This window comes from Rhinoderma darwinii, chromosome 3, assembly GCF_050947455.1.
Source record: "Rhinoderma darwinii isolate aRhiDar2 chromosome 3, aRhiDar2.hap1, whole genome shotgun sequence".
NCBI classification, from domain to species: domain Eukaryota; kingdom Metazoa; phylum Chordata; class Amphibia; order Anura; family Rhinodermatidae; genus Rhinoderma; species Rhinoderma darwinii.
The window spans coordinates 111,015,868-111,033,394 of NC_134689.1; the positions used below are offsets into that span (position 1 = coordinate 111,015,868).

The 17,527-nt window shown below is 41.4% G+C and overlaps 1 protein-coding gene across 3 annotated transcripts in view; it reads left to right on the forward strand.

Moving 5' to 3' along the window:
* Positions 1 to 17,527, forward strand: part of P4HA2 (prolyl 4-hydroxylase subunit alpha 2) — a 98,441-nt gene that overhangs the window by 14,916 nt on the left and 65,998 nt on the right. For all 3 annotated transcript variants that reach the window (XM_075856558.1, XM_075856557.1, XM_075856556.1), the window contains exon 2: positions 10,109 to 10,223. In XM_075856558.1, coding sequence (XP_075712673.1) covers positions 10,139 to 10,223 — 85 coding nt within the window. In that variant the 5' untranslated portion in view covers positions 10,109 to 10,138. The remainder of the gene's footprint in view (positions 1 to 10,108; positions 10,224 to 17,527) is intronic.

The following is a 17,527-nucleotide window of genomic DNA, read 5'->3' on the forward strand; positions in this document are numbered from 1 at the left end:
AAATACGGCTCCAATACGTCGGCAAACATCTGCCCATTCATTTGAATGGGTTTGCTGACGTACTGTGCCGACGACCTGTCATTTACACGTCGCTGTCAAACGACGACGCGTAAAAAAGACGGCTCGTCAAAAGAAGTGCAGGACACTTCTTGAGACGTAATTTGAGCCGTTTTTCATTGATTCCAATGAAGAACAGCTCCAAATTACGGCCGTAATTGATGCCTCGCAAAACGCATGCAATTACGTCTGAAATTACGAAGCTGTTTTCTCCTGAAAACAGCTCTGTAATTTCAGACGTAAATGCAGTTATCGTGTGCACATACCCTTAGGATATGTTCACACGCAGTGTTTTCAGACGTAATTCGGGCGTTTTACGCCTCGAATTACGCCTGAAAAAACGCCACTAGTAGGCCTACAAACATTTGCCCATTGCTTTCAATGCGTTTTACGGTGTTCTGTTTCCAAGAGCCTTCATTTTACTCGTCGCTGTCAAAATACGGCACATAATAAGACGCCCACGAAAAAGAAGTTAATGTCACTTGGGATGTTTTTGGAGCTGTTTTTCATTGACTTTATTGAAAAACCGCTCCAATAAAAGCTGTAAAATACGCAGCGAAAAACGCGAGTTGCTACAAAAACGTCTGAAAATCAGGAGCTGTTTTCGCCTGAAAACTGCTCCGTATTTTCAGACGTTTTTGGTCACTGCGCGTGAACATAACCTTATACTCGATGTAATCGCTGTACTACTGCTACAGCGATTACAAAGAGTACAGCGGCACTGGTCACATGCCGAAGATTCGTGTTGTCATGAAGTTAGACTGTGCCACTAGACTTCCGGTCCTCTGCCAACCCTTTAAAAATCTGTTAATCTCATAATCAGCGCGACGTGGAACCGAAATGTGTATTAGTGAGTGTACTCGCATACTGCAGTGCGTACACTGCTAATACTTTTCGCTCCCCACATAATTTGATATTTCAACAGCTGTGCAAAGGAACCTAGGCAAACAAGAAGAGTGTCTGGTCACTCCCTTTGCTAAAACAACCCCCACCCCTTCAACAACTGGCAAAAAAAACGAAATGAGATTTTGATGTCCTTGTTCTATGACAGTGATTGCTATTTTGCTCCCTTGCACGTGCAGGACCATGCAGAACCTCACAAGAACCTGAAGATCTGTCTGGTGCACCACCTGTGCCAGGCTCCAGGGTCAAAATATAAAGTATACATTTTTAATAATTCTCTGGAAAAATAAATACTATATACTTCTCCATCCGGGCCGGCCTCCTGGGATGATGTCATCCTGTGTGACTGCTGCAGCCAATCACAGGCGGCAGCAGTCACATGGGCTCCAGCGTCCTCTCAGGAGGCTGGATTGCACAGAGTGCTGCGTCACCATGACTACGGTCCAGGGTAAGTATAAGGTTTTTTTTTTTTTTTTACCGCTGTGTTCCACAGTGGACATTCCGCCTGAAAAACCACCACAATTTGGTGCAGTTTTTCGGCTGGAATTCCCTGCGAATTCCAGGGTGGATACGCTGTGTACTTTTACACAGCATAATAATAATAATCTTTATACAGCGCCAACATATTAAGCAGCACTTTACAATTTAGAGGGAACATGAAACAAACAATATCAGACATTACATAGTGACAAAGTTAATTTACAATTCAAACCAGAGGAGTGAGGACCCTGCTCGCAAGAGCTTACAATCTATGAGGAAATAAGGGAGACACAAAGTGTAACAGTGTTTGTTCTGTACAATGGTCCGGTCATTTTTATACACATGGGGTGGTACACATAAAGCTGCATGAGCCGGTCACCAGCCAGTATTCGTGTATGACGGACATGAAGAGAAGGAGTGTGAGGGAATCTTATTCTGATGACTAATCTAAAAGGAGGGCCATGGAAAGGAGTCAGATTAGGGAATATTATAGGCCTGTCTAAATAGATGTGTTTACAGGGCATATTTAAAACTGTGGATATTGGGAATTAATCTGATTGTCTGGGGTAGCACATTCCAGAGGACGGGTGCAGCACGAGAGAAATCTTGGAGACTGGAGTGGGAGGTTCGGATTATGGAGGATTTTAATCTAAGGTCGTTGGTGGAACGTAGAGTCCGTTAAATGTTCCTTCTCCCAGCTGCCAGAGGTAGCTGAGGGCTGGGGGCATCCCTGCTCGAATGGGTGAGATCGATATAAGTATCGACCTCATCCGTTTAACCCCTCAGATGCGGCGCTCAATAGCGAGCGCCAGATCTGAGTTGTTTTGGAGAAAGGGAGCTCCCTCTCATCCCACTGACACCCGGCGATAAGGGTATGTTCACACGGCTTATTTACGGACGTAATTCGGGCGTTTTACGCCTGGAATTGCGTCCGAAAATACGGCTTGAAAGTGTTGACAAACATCTGCCCATTGAAAGCAATGGGCTGACGTTTGTCTGTTCACACGAGGCGTATATTTACGCGTCGCTGTCAAAAGACGGCGCGTAAATAGATGCCCGCGCCAAAGAAGTGTCATGTCACTTCTTCAGACGTAAATGGAGCCGTTTTCCATGGACTCCATGGAAAACCAGCTCCAGTTACGTCCGTAATGGACGCGGCGTTCAAGCGCCTGCACATGCCGTTACGGCTGAAATGACGGGGCTGTTTTCTTCTGAAAACAGCCCCGTAATTTCGGCCGTTACGGACGCTGCCGTGTGAACATACCCTTAGATCGCCGAGTGTCTGTGCCTCCGATGGCAGCCGGGGGCCTAATAAAGGCCTCCAGGTCTGCCTGTAGTGTATGCCTGCTAGGTCATGCCAGAGCAGATGCCTGGCCGTTTTAAACGGACAGGCAGTAATACACTGCAATACAAAAGTATTGCAGTGTATTATAAAAGCGATCGGATGATCGCATATTAAAGTCCCCTAGTGGCACCAGTAAAAAAGTTTAATAAAGTTAATAAAAAAAAAATAAACCCACTTTTTCCCCTTAAAAAATACTTTACTATTAAAAAAACAAAATAAAGCAAAAAAGTCACACATATTTGGTATCGCCGCGTCCGTAACGACCCAGACTATAAAGCTATTACATTATTTAACCCGCACGGTGAACACCGTAAAAAATAAAAAAACAATGGAAAAATTGCTGTTTTCTGTGAATCCTGCCTTAAAAAAAATGTGATAAAAAGTGATCAAAAAGTCGTATCTACTCCAAAATGGTACCAATAAAAACTACAAGTCTTCCCACAAAAAAAAAGCCCTCATACAACTGCATCAGCAGAACAATAAAAAAGTTATGGCTCTTCAAATATGGAGACACAAAAACAAATAATTTTGAAAAAAAAGCGTTTTTACTGTCCAAAAGTAGTAAAACATACAAAAACTATACAAATTTGGTATCGCTGCAATCGTATCAACCTGCTGAATAAAGTTATTGTGTTATTTATACCACATGATAAACGGCGTAGATTTAGGATGCAAAAAAGACTGGCAACATTTCTGGGTTTTTTCTATTCCCCCCCCCCAAAAAAAAGTTAATAAAAGTTAATCAATAAATAATATGTACCCCAAAATGGTTGTATTAAAAAATTCAACTTGTCCCGCAAAAACAAGACCTTATACATCTATGTCGACGCAAAAATAAAAAATTTATAGCTCTTGGAATGCGACGATGGAAAAACTTAAAAAATAGCTTGGCCATTAAAGTAGCTCTGTCACCACATTAGTGCCCCATCTTGTACATGATGTGATCGGCGCTGTAATGTAGATTACAGCAGTGTTGTTTTTTATTTAGAAAAACGATCATTTTTTACGGCGTTATGACCTATATTAACTTTATGCTAATGAGTTTCTCAATTTACAACTGGGCGTCAAAAATGATAGTTTTTCTAAATAAAAAACACTGCTGTAATCTACATTACAGCGCCGATCATATCATGTACAATATAGGCCACTTTTAATGTGGTGACAGAGCCTCTTTAAGGTCTAAAATAGGCTGGTCATTAAGGGGTTAAATATTGAATTTAATCATTAGAATTTGTGATCGTTTGTTTGGTTTGGTAATGCAGCTTACCTGTCTCTTACCCTGTCTAAATGCCAGGACGCTTTGACAATATGACACTTAGACAGAGATGACTTCTGCCGTCGTGCCCCCCTGCACATCCACCCTGTGTGAACATGGCCTAATAAGCAAATTTGACCGGTCCTCTTTAATATTTGATACCATTACAGCCCATCTCCTGTACAAACAGCCACGCACCTGACTGCATGAGTAACAATGTCATGCCTACCTCTCCTGGCATATAAATGTATTCTGTGCAGAATGCTATGTGGCCACCTGATGCATGTACAGCAGATGAGCTCAAAGGAGAAAACGGCCCAGAAAGGGCACCATGTTCTCATGCATTATATGTGTATGTAATAAAGCTGCGCTTCCACAGTCAAATCTAAAATTCTTTAAAGTCTCCCTGGTTCTTTCTGGCAGAGAAAGTATGTGTAGATAGGGGGAGGGGAGCTTTCGTCTAAAGTGCCTGTGTTCTACTGAACTTCATCAACCTCCTGAAGAATGAAATGAGCCAGTCATGAATGAGAGGAGGCACAGTGTTACAGTATACCGTACAAAGTAGATGCCACGTGCATGGGGCATCGGTTACCTACATGGTCTATAATATAACGAACAACTTTGGTAATCTAATTCTAAAGTATAGGATGAGTTTCCCTTAAACTTGTGCTGCCTTAACAAGAGTAAGGATTTCCAACTTTCGTTCTTACATGTTTCTTATAGGAACATTCAGACACTGTCTTCAATGTGCCAAGTACTACTTAGAGATGCATTCATTGGGAATGAGATCACCGAGTCCACTCGGACTTGTGTTTGACATTAATCCTGGGAAAACGTAAGAGAAGCAGAGCTAGTTTACATCGGTTTTAAAGGGAACCGGTCACCAGCATTTCACCTATTGATCTTTAATTATCCCTCACTGGCCGCTGCTATCAAAAGTTCATTGCAGTTATCCTCTCTCCTAAACTCCTCCGACTGTAAATAACGGTCAGCAAACATTTAGCGCCTTTTATCGTAATAATCCGGTGTCCCTTTGTGCGCACACACACCAGAAGAGGACATCAACGCACAAGCACGGGATTGAGTGTGCTGGGGGAAGGCGAGGAGCTGTCAATCAAAAGTAAGGAGGCGGAGTAAACTCGGAAAGACTTGAGGAAAGAAGATTTGACTTTTTTCAAACCAAGATATGATTCTTTTCTGCTCATTAGCATATGCTGTGGGAACACTAAAAAACTGAATACTGAAGGTACAGAGCCGACTAAGGAGAAAATGATTGGTTATATAGAAATTATTTTTCACCCACTACCACCAGCTATTGCTGATGACAGGTTCCCTTTAAGGCTGGGTCTGAAAATGTTGTTAGCACCGTATTACAATGTGTAATGACCCTTTCTCTTGATCATCTTCAACTTAAAATGACTGAACACATTTATTTGGGGATGTCTCTTATAATTTATGTTGGCATTACATTTCTATGCAGTAGGTCCTGACGTTTCTCTAACATTTGTTGCAGTATAGAACAACTTTAGGCCTCATACACACATCCTTGTCCTTTTAATACAGCCACAAAGAACAGATCCGCACATGGATGGCTTCCGTGTGTGTTCCATTTTTTTTTTAATGGACTATTGAAAAGGATGGGCAAGACAGATCCGCAAAAACTGAAAGGAATAGGATGTGTGTATGGCCCCAGAGAAATTTAATGGGTCACTGTGCGGTCTGTTAAAAAAACCGCATAGCAGACTAAAGAAAATAAGGCCCCATTCACATTCACGCGTTTGTGCTCTCCGCCGTATATTAGTGTGTACGTTTAGCATATACCCATACATCGGTAAACGTTTCTGTCCATTTTTTACCTAAAAAAAGTAATTCGACTGCGCTATTGATTCCGTTGAAGAAACTGAAACCTGCCGGAATGGTGCCAAACAGAAACCATTAGCAATGTTTTCGTAACCATTGATATCAATGGTGATGCAAACGGAAGCTAAGGTTTCCGTTTCACTTTCCGTTGAGGGGTTTCACAACGTAAACCTCTAACGGAACCCCTCAACGGGAAGCCAACACTGATCTGAACCGGCCCTAACTCTCTTGTAAGGGTACAAAATCTGCAGGAATACAAAATCTGCTTCTATTTATTACATTTTTTAATCTGAGGAATTTTGTAATGTGCTTTCTCTGAGTCTAGATTATTGAATGCTGAATTAATGGAGTTTTACTTTTTTTAGTATCCGGGACGGACGCCGTAATAAAAAGAGCTGTTTTATTACAAGTTTAGTGTCATAGACTTTACACCACGGACACCATCAGTGGCCGGTGGAACCCATCGACTTTAATGGGTACCATCGGGTTTGCGTCAGGGTGTCCGTGGTTTTACTGGAAACCTTAGCGCAGCATGCTGTCAATTGTTCCCCGGTATTTTCGGCGGAATCTGCGACGGAGCCCCCAACTAGGATGTGAACTAGGCCTAACATGGTCGCCGTTTCCAATTTTCTAGCCGCTACAGGGACCTGGTGAACGTTTTTTTTGTCCAAATTGCATGTCACTTCTTGATATACGTTTTTCATTCACTCAATAGAAAAACAGCTCCAAAAACGGCCGTAAAAAACACAAGTTGCTTAAAAAACCGCATGAAAATCGGAGGCTGTTTTCTCTTGAAAACCGCTCCGTATTTTCAGCTGTTTTTTGTTGAGCGTGTGAACATAGCCTTACTGAATCTCTATATTACACTTAGATTTGCTAGAAATGGTCTTTTAGAAGATGATGAATCATTGATAGAGGAAAGTATATTCTAGATTGCCTTTGTTTCATGGATAGATATTTGAACCGATGCCACATGTTGGAATATCGTTGCTTGAATGTCTTAGGGTATGTGCACACACACTAATTACGTCCGTAATTTACGGACGTATTTCGGCCGCAAGTACCGGACCGAACACAGTGCAGGGAGCCGGGCTCCTAGCATCATAGTTATATATGATGCTAGGAGTCCCTGCCTCTCTGCAGGACAACTGTCCCGTACTGTAATCATGTTTTCAGTACGGGACAGTAGTTCCACGGAGAGACAGAGACTCCTAGCATCGTACATAACTATGATGCTAGGAGCCCGGCTCCCTGCACTGAGTTCGGTCCACTACTTGTGGCCGAAATACGTCCGTCAATTACGCACGTAATTAGTGTGTGTGCACATACCCTTATTGGTAAACCTACAAGAAATCTCAAACAAAAGAACAAGGGAGTCCCCACTGAACCGTAGAACAACCTAAAAGCACAAAAAGCGCAGGGAACATAACACCCAGAATAGAATAAAAGAATAGATATCTACCATGTATCAACAAAATATATAAATCTTTATTGGTAATAAATAATACATGGTATCACATAAATATATATAAATAAACAAAGTATAACAGGTCATATACGAAGAGCAGCATCAGTGGTATAGATGTGAATATACCCAGGGGTAAACAGAACAACCCATCTCAACCAAAAACATCCCATACTCCACCTCACATACAATACAAAGCATTAATTACTAAGCGGCAATGGCCAGAAAGTCGAATATGAAACTATTGGGTACGCAGGAGTAGATGATGAAAACACTTAAAGAGGCTCTGTCACCAGATTTTGCAACCCCTATCTGCTATTGCAGCAGATAGGCGCTGCAATGTAGAGAACAGTAACGTTTTTATTTTTAAAAAACGAGCATTTTTGGCCAAGTTATGGCCATTTTTGTAGTTATGCAAATGAGGCTTGTAAAAGTCCAAGTGGGCGTGTATTATGTGCGTACATCGGGGCGTTTTTAATACTTTTACTAGCTGGGCGCTCTGACGAGAAGTATCATCCACTTCTCTTCACAACGCCCAGCTTCTGGCAGTGCAGATCTGTGACGTCACTCACAGGTCCTGCATCGTGACGGACACATCGGCAACAGAGGCTTCAGTTGATTCTGCAGCAGCATCGGCGTTAGCAGGTAAGTCGATGTAGCTACTTACCTGCAAACGCTGATGCTGCTGCAGAATCAACTGTAGCCTCTGATGCCGATGTGTCCTCGCTCGTCTGACACGATGCAGGACCTGTGAGTGACGTCACAGCGTGATCAGGCAGAAGCTGGGCGTTCTGAAGAGAAGTGGATGATACTTCTCATCAGAACGCCCAGCTAGTAAAAGTATTAAAAACGCCCCCATGTACGCACATAATACACGCCCACTTGGACTTTTACTTTTAAACACACCCACTTGGACTTTTGCAAGCCTCATTTGCATAACTACAAAAATGGTCATAACTTGGCCAAAAATGCTCGTTTTTTAAAAATAAAAACGTTACTGTAATCTACATTGCAGCGCCGATCTGCTGCAATAGCAGATAGGGGTTGCAAAATCTGGTGACAGAGCCTCTTTAAAGTAAAACCCAAATACAGCAATGAGATTGTAAGCTAGAATTCAGCTGAATGGATCATCAAAAATATAAATAAACCGTACCTAAAGACATGGTAGAAGTAGACGGGCACGTTAGGAGATGTGGCACAGAAAAAAACCCTCAACGCGCATTTCGCCTAAGACCGGCTTCATCAGGAGGCTGACTATACTAAAAAGTCGGGGGTTTACATAGAAAAGCTGGAAGCACAAAAAAATATTTTCACCTATGATTAGTCTGCAAATCAGTGCTCAGCTCACATGATGAGGGCCTTTCATTTACTGGAAGCGCTATGTGTCTGTGTGGTGACAGAGCGCCATAAAATTACGTCAGACACATCACCATGGAAATACAGACAACCACAACTTGCACTCCGGAATGCGGTGCCCTCAGCGCATGAGCAAATAAGCGTCTGTGCGTGAAGCACACAGGCGAAAATAAGCTGATGGAAACTATGATGTCTACTGCAAGGACAGAAGTCAAAGGTACAAATCTATAATGAATGTAACATATACATAGTAACTAAAATACATACTGTATATATATATATATATATATAATGAAATTCATCATACGATCAATAAATGCCCACAAAAAGATAATCATGGAATGAATATAAACTGCACATGATCCATAAATCAATAAATACATGAACAAATAAAAATATAATAAATCATATAATAAATAAACAATATATAGAATATTTGAACCGATGCCACATGTTGGAATATCGTGGCTTGAATGTCTTATTGGGTCTTGTATGGCCATCTTATTCCCTACATTGCTTTGTTCTAGCTTCAGAATGAATGAGATGTGATTCTTGATATTTGGAACCTATCTGACCGGAATCTAATGACATCTCCTTTGACACTAGACATTTCTACTTGTAGTGTTAATTGTGCATGCTCTCCTAAAGAAGCCAACCATTACTGTAATATTACTGGGTGTCGGTGCCTTGTGTCTCAGGAGAGTGAGATGGCTCTGCTGTGCTGGCCAGACTCCCGTCTACTCATCTGCTGCACAGGATATATTTGTTCTGACAAGTTCATGTGAAGTCTGATAGAAAGAGAATGTGTCCCCCGGGGGCAAGCAATATTCCTCTGTGTGACCGTAGATACAGCTAATAAATACTCTGCTTAGCAATGAGAAGATTGGATTACTGTATTTTGGAAGAGCTGTGGGTAGAATACCTTACAAATTACCTGAAGCATCATATGTGAGGTAACGGAAGGGTGGATTTGTGTGACAACCCATGTTAATATAATCTTACAAAGTCTCTGATGTCTCTTAATATTCTATTCAGCCGTTTCTAAATTACCCGGCTCTCCTACAGCTGTTTCAGTGGCCGTAGTGGTTGTCATCTTGCTTTCCACAGGTCGTAAATAACATAAAATCTGCACGATTTTTTATTATAATCTCAAATATGCAACAAAATCTGCTGCATGTAACTACACCCTAAATATGGCCTTGTTTCCTGTCCCATGTCAGCAATTTAAGGTGATTCTGATGAGATTTTATTTTTATGCAAAAAAATTTTTTAGCAAGAAAAAAATAATCCGGATTATAATCGAAAATTGTCCCTAAAGTTGAAAAAAATAGATTTTTAAACGTTTAATAAAATGTTTGCCTGACACCATTCATTGTTTCCCTTTTAGATTGATTTCTCCCTGGTCATATATATAAAGATGAAGAGTCTCCTTGGCATCTTGATGCTCCTCACCAACATCTTGTATCAATGGCAGGTTCATGCAGAATTTTTCACGTCAATAGGTATGTGTCTATTTACTTATACATGCACTTCAATTTTGAGAAAATACAATGACATAACAAAAAAAAAGTGCTGGATGTGAAGTCTGTGAGTCTTGGATGTGATCTCTACCGTTGGGGATTTCTAATCAAATTTTTCAGAATACCTACAAAATGCGTCTCTTCCTCTGGCAGACGTAATTCTACATGCATGTATGGTCATATGTGGCTTCCTCCAGCAAGACCCGCTGACCACCATGGGTTAAAAAAGACAGACCGACGTTTATTTAGAAAAAGGGGTCGTCTTTATTATTCCTATTAAAATATGTATTGTCTAATCTCTTGCCAAAAATAACTTATAATATCACATTCTTAAAAAATATAAAGATATGTGCATTTGGGGTTTTACATTTAGGTCATTCCTGTCAATATCCTTATTTCCTCTCCAAGTAATATCTTATCTCCTATCCCCTTTCCGTTTTTTGTTTTTTTATTGTACCAAATCTCTGTGTATTATAGAGGCTCTGTCACCAGATTATAAATGCCCCATCTCCTACATAATCTGATTGGCGCTGTAATGTAGATAACAGCAGTGGTTTGTTTTTTTTAAAAAAACAAGAATTTTTGAGCAAGTTATGAGCAATTTTACATTTATGCTAATTCGTTTCTTAATGACCAACTGGGCGTATTTTTAGAGAAAATGTAGGAGGGAACCTCCAGCTCACCTTAGGGCAGAAAATGTTTAATGCCTGTTGCGCCAGGATCCTCGTGTCGGCACACGTCGGTAGAGACACAGCAAACGATGGGTGTGATCTAGCGCAGGAGAAAAATCAATCAAAATTCCGGATGAATTAAAATGGAAACTAGTTCTGATTTTATTGAATATGGAATAAAAAACAGGGAGAGCTTACTCCCACAGAGGAAAGGTGGATATATGGAGAGAAGATAGGTGTGTGAAGCCTACGCGTTTCAGACGATCTCCTCGTCCTTAGTCATGGCTGAAAATTTTTTTTTTCAGCCATGACTAAGGACGAGGAGATCGTCTGAAACGCGTAGGCTTCACACACCTATCTTCTCTCCATATATCCACCTTTCCTCTGTGGGAGTAAGCTCTCCCTGTTTTTTATTCCATATTCAATAAAATCGGAACTTGTTTCCATTTTAATTCATCCGGAATTTTGATTGATTTTTCTCCTGCGCTGGATCACACCCATCGTTTGCTGTGGGCGTATTTTTACTTCTTGCCAACTGGGCGTTGTAAAGAGAAGTGTATGACGCTGACCAATTGGTGACCAATCACCGTCATACACTTCTCATTGTTACAGTGTGAAAGAAGCTGGGCTAGAACAATGAGAAGTGTATGACGCTGATTGGTCATGATAATGAAACTGGAGATGATAATGAGACTGGTTTCCCAAAGGTTAAAAAGACTCTGTCACCACATTATAATTGCCCTGTCTCCTACATAAGGAGATCGGCGCTATAATGTAGGTGACAGCAATGCTTTTTATTTAGAAAAACAATCTATTTTTACCACGTTAGGAGCGATTTTAGCTTTATGCTAATTAGTTTCTTAATGCCCAACTGGGCGTGTTTTTACTTTAGACCAAGTGGACATTGTAAAGAGGAGTGTGACGCTGACCAATCAGCGTCATGCACTTCTCTCCATTCTTTAGTCAGTGCATAGTGACCCTGCGATGTTCGCTATGTGCTGTCTTATACTGACATTAACGTTACTGAAGTGTTTAGACAATGAATAGACATTCCTTCCAGCCAGGACGGGATGTCTGTTCACAATCTTGATACTTCAGTAACATTTCTATGGTACTTACAGCAGAGCAAGCGTAATCTCGCGAGATCACGCTGTAAATGACAGGTTACAGCGAGATTACGCTTTGCTCTGCTGTAAGTACCATAGAAACGTTACTGAAGTATCGGGATTGTGAATAGACATTCTGTCCTGGCTGGAAGGAATGTCTACTCACTGTCTAAACACTTCAGTAACGTTAATATGTCAGTATAAGACAGCACATAGTAAATAACGCAGTGTCACTATGCGCTGACTAAATGAATGGGGAGAAGTGCATGGCGCTGATTGGTCAGCATCATACACTCCTCTGTACAACGCCCACTTGGTCTAAAGTTAAAACACGCCCAGTTGGGCATTAAGAAAGTCATTAGCATAAAGCTAAAATCGCTCCTAACGTGGTAAAAATAGATTGTTTTTCTAAATAAAAAACACTGCTGTCACCTACATTATAGCGCCGATCTCCTTATATAGGAGATGGGGCACTTATAATGTGGTGAGAGAGCCTCTTTAATAACATCAAATACTGTAAAAAGTAATACTAAGGCCTAAACTGAAGCTCTCCGAGTCACTGCTGCACCATACTATGAAGCCATAGGCACTCTGTGTGCTGCTGAATGGTGTCTCCGTTACGGCACCATATTGCAGTGCTGTTCTCCCCTAGAAGCAATGCCTTGACAGGGCCTGGTCACATCAGTGTCGCTTTTCTGTTCATGGGTTCCATTGCAGCTTTCCGTCAGAGGAACCCATGAACTGAAAGCCAAACCGAAACTAAAGCTTCCGTTTGCATTACCATTGATTTAAATGGTAATTCTTCAGCCTGCCTTGGTTTCCGTTTATTTCCGTTTCGTAAAGTTTCTGTTTTTTTTGCGGAAACAATCGCATAGTCGACTGCTATTGTTTCCGCTAAAAATCGGAAACTTTACGGAACAGAAACCAAGCGGCAAGTGGAAACATTACCATTGAAATTAATGGTAATGCAAACGGAAGCTTTCATTTCCATTTGGCTTTCCGTTCCTGGGTTTCTCCTGAACCCATGAACGGAAAAGCAATGCTGATGTGAACACAGCCTAAATCTACATCCTCTAGGTCTCTGTAAGTAAGTTGCTCCTCAGTTGCTCACATATTTAGATGATTATACAGGTCGATACCACACATTAGTGCCAGCTGCTCTCATGGGAGGCGAGTCCGTTAACCTACAGATGTATCTTTCAATTAACATGGCATTTGTAGTCCTCACTAACATACCATGGGGACATAATTGGCGGTATTTAAAGGGAGGCTCTTCCGTTTCCCTGCCACATTTCTTTTTTAGTCTCCAAATCCATTTGTGAGATTTTTTAGAACGTCTTGTTTTCATCAAGGCTCTAAAAATAAACATTGATTTGTTCTTTATGGTGTAATAAATTATAGGGCTTGACATCTTCAGGGATCAAGCTTAAGTCACTGTATTCTCGTAGGAAGTTTTTAGTAAGAAAATGTATTTCATAAAGTCTGGTTCTGCTTTATGACAGCACTATGGGCAAAACCGATCCTCTGTCTAAACCTAGCTCCGGCCCTGACACAGGGACCCAAAGAGGGAATCGGTGTGTCATTTACTCTCCGCTCAAGCCATGCACTAGGTATCCGTTTTGCTCATACGTGCTAACTCTCCTGGAGTGTCTGGGAGGCTTCCGGAAAAGAGAAAGAAGTCCCAGAAGAGCAGCAAATCTCCCGAGTGCCCTACGTCCTCACAACATACTCGCCCGTTCCTGCAGCTCTCTTCACTCCTGGGCGGCCCTAGTATCTGTTTGTTAAGGGGGTCTGGCATTCTGTGTTTTAAAAAAAATAAAAAATTATGTAGAGGATCTGTATTTGTTTATGGGGTCTGTATTCATTTTGGGCTGTGATGGAGTCATATGCACTATTTGTGATTTAAATGCCATAGTTTGGGGCGTGTCCTATAGAAATGGGTGGGACATAAGGAGACTATTTTATTGTATGCCCCAGTTTGACTACACTTTTCAGAATCTCCCTGATGTTCCTTCTCAAAAGTTTGGTTTTGCCTTTGTTGTTTTGTTAAAGGGGTATTGCCACCTCGGACGTTTATGGCATAGCCACAAGATATGAGGCCCCCATCGAAGCTTCTGTTGCTGGGCTCCAGCCACTGTCGAGGTGGTTGAGTTTTCCGGAAACAGCCGAGCGCGTTTTGCTATGCTGTTTCCGTAACTCCTATTCACTTTTGTGGATATGCCATAAATATCGGAGATGGAAACACCCCTCAAAATTATTTTACATTTTTATTACCTGACACACCTAATAGACTTACACACTTTGAGGGGGCTTTATTAACTTTTTTTATAGCAGCTTTCTGGCATAGAAAAAGTTGGTAATGGCACAATACTCACTTTGCTGTAAAAATTTTTTACTTTTGTGCTGTCTCCGCCACTCGCGGCATTTTTCAGAAAAGTGGTTGGAGCTAAGCGGAAGGAGGTGGGGCCACTTACAGATTGACAAATTTGCCATAATTTACGATGCCAGAAACTGGCCTAATTTATGGCGTAAATCTGGCATATATTAAACTTTCTGGCGCATTAATGGTCAGAGATGCGACTAATTTATTAAGAGGCGCACGCCTCCTAATAAATTAGGCACATTTTACTTAAACTTTCTTTATATTAAGACTGGCGTATATAACACCAGTCTTAATAAATTCACCACTTTGTGTTTTAGTTGCTCACAGTTTTTGATTTCTACGTCTATGCTTGCATACACTGAATGTAAACATTGGGACAAATTTACTAATGTGTCTGCGTCTAGAAAAATGAACATATAATTTTAAACTATTTAAAATAAGCACTCCAGCAATTCCAGGAGTCATAACTTATTTTTATTTCTCGATTGACATAGCTGTGAGGGCTTGTTTTTTACAGAATTGGCTCTATTTTTCAATGGCACCATTTTGAGGTACATATAATTTAATAATTAACTTTCACTAAACTTTTTTTGAGAAGGGAATGGAAAAAAGTCAGCGGGACTGACGGGCTCAGTGTCAGCGGGTCCTATGTGTCTGTGACGAGCAGGATCGAGCTGTTACCTGACCGATACAGGATAATATTGCTTCTCACTGTTGAGGGTTTTCTACAATGTACCCAGTCTAGACCATCCTCTGTGAGCTTAAAGTGTAGCTAAACGTTTGACAAACTTCTGACATGTCATAGTGACATGTCAGAGGTTTTGATTGGTTGAGGTCCGAGCACTGCGACCCCCACCACTCGCTTTTTCCAGAAAGCCGATGTATCAGAGTACGGGCTCAAAGACTTTGTATTGTGTCCGTACACGATACATTTATCTCTGGAAAAAGCCGAACAGACATGAAGCGGCTGAGCGCTCACACGAGCGCTTCAGCTTCTTTGTTCTAGCGATTGGTGGGGGTCTCAGTGCTCGGACCCCCACCAATCCAAACTTCTGACATGTCAGAAGTTTGTCAAACGTTTAGCTACCTGGATACCAGGCTGGTGCATTTTACTTAGGCCGGATTTACACGAGCGTGTGCGTTTTGCGCTCAAAAAACGCGGCGTTTTGCGCGCACAAAAGGTACATAACAGCTCCGTGTGTCAGCAGCGTGTGATGCTTGTCTGCGTGATTTTCGCGCAGCCGCCATCATTATGACACTCTATGTTTGTAAACAGAAAATCACGTGGTGCTTTTCTGTTTTCATTCATAGTTTTTACTGCTGTTGCGCGAATCACGCGCGTCACATGGAATTGCTTCCGTGTGCTGCGCGTGATTTTCACGCACCCATTGACTTCAATGGGTGCGTGATGCGCGAAAAACGCACAAATATAGGACATGTCGTGAGTTTTACGCAGCGGACTCACACTGCGTGAAAATCACGGACTGTCTGAACGGCTCCATTAACTAACATAGGTCCGTGCGAGGCGCTTGAAAATCACGCGCGTTGCACGGGCGTATATCATGTTCGTCTGAATAAACCCTTACTCTGCTGAAAACCATCAGTGTAGATTAGGGCTTGCTCACATCAGCGTCGGGCTTCCGTTCATCGGTTCCGTTTGACCTTTATATCAGAGGAACCGATGAACGGAAAGCCAAACGGAAACCATAGTTTCCGTTTGCATTACCATTGATTTAAACGGTAATGCCTCCGTTGCAGTTGGTTTACATTTGTTTCTGTTCCATAAAGTTTCTGGGGTTTTTTGCAGAAACAATAGTGCAGTCGGCTACGCAATTTTTTTCTGTGAAAAAAACCTACGTTTACAGAACTGAAACAAACGGAAAACAATTGCAACGAAAGTATTACCATTGAAATCAATGGTAATGCAAACGGAAGGGATGGTTTCTGTGTGGCTGTTTCTGTAGATGTATTTGGCTCACAGAGAATTGTCGGGATAGGATACATTTTAGCAAACCATTTAGAATTAGGTCTGCATGTGTTTTTTTTTTTTTTTTGTTTTTTTTCCCCTCTAGACGTAAACAGGAATGTTTTTTATACTGATGGAAAGCAGAGCTCTAGGTAATGTGGCTGGGGCTTGCAGTTGCTCCATAGCCATGTCCGGTACAGGGTCTTGCAATAGCACAAACTGTTTTATAAAGTTGCTTAAAAAGGTGTTCTATATATATGTGTGTATATATATATAACACCTGTGAGCTTGCTTTCTCTTTTACAACACCCACTGACCCAAACGCCACTGCATGTAAGCATTGCAGGGGCCCTCTGCTCCATACTTGGAGCACACTCTTTCTGTTTAGTGTATGGGGCATTTGTATAACATGTATTATTGGAAAACCCTTTTATTCTTAAATAAGGGGACAAGATAAAAAAAAGAAGAAAAAAATTCCATTAAGTTCCTTTTAACATGTATGTTGGAGGTGCGGTACTCCATCATTGTAGCAAACACCCGCCTTCAACGGCCAGGATCGGAGTTGACGCCGGTCCCAACTGTTTAATCCCTTAAATGCTGCAGTTAATAGCGAGTGCGGCAACTGAGCCATTAAGCAGAAAAGAGGACTCACTCTGTCCCCAAACTCCACCCACCCCCCCCCCCCCACGTGGCAGAATCGCGGGCCATGTCATGGTAGCCGGAGGCTTTTTTTTTTTTTAAAGCCTCCAGGTCTGCCATTAGTGCTCCAATATTAAACCTTTCCAGAGGCAGGGATGATAGTAGAGAAGAGCTAAACAGAATACACTGCAATACATAAGTTGTGCATTAGCCATCCATTGGTCGCATGGTACAGTCCTCTAGGGGGACTACAAACAAAAGTTTAAAAAAAATGTTGAATAAAATATTGGATATAATAAGAATCAAGTAACAAAAAAAAACCTTATTCCTATTTTTTATATAAAATGTACGAAATAAAAAAAGTTAAAGTTTGCAATATTAAAATATAGTGATATTTATCCCATGTAAAAAAAACAAAAACATAACCGCCAGAATTCCTGTTTTTTGGTCACCTTGCAAACCCCCCCCCCCAAATGGAGTAAAAAGTGATCAATAAATCATCTGTACCCCAAAACCGCTCC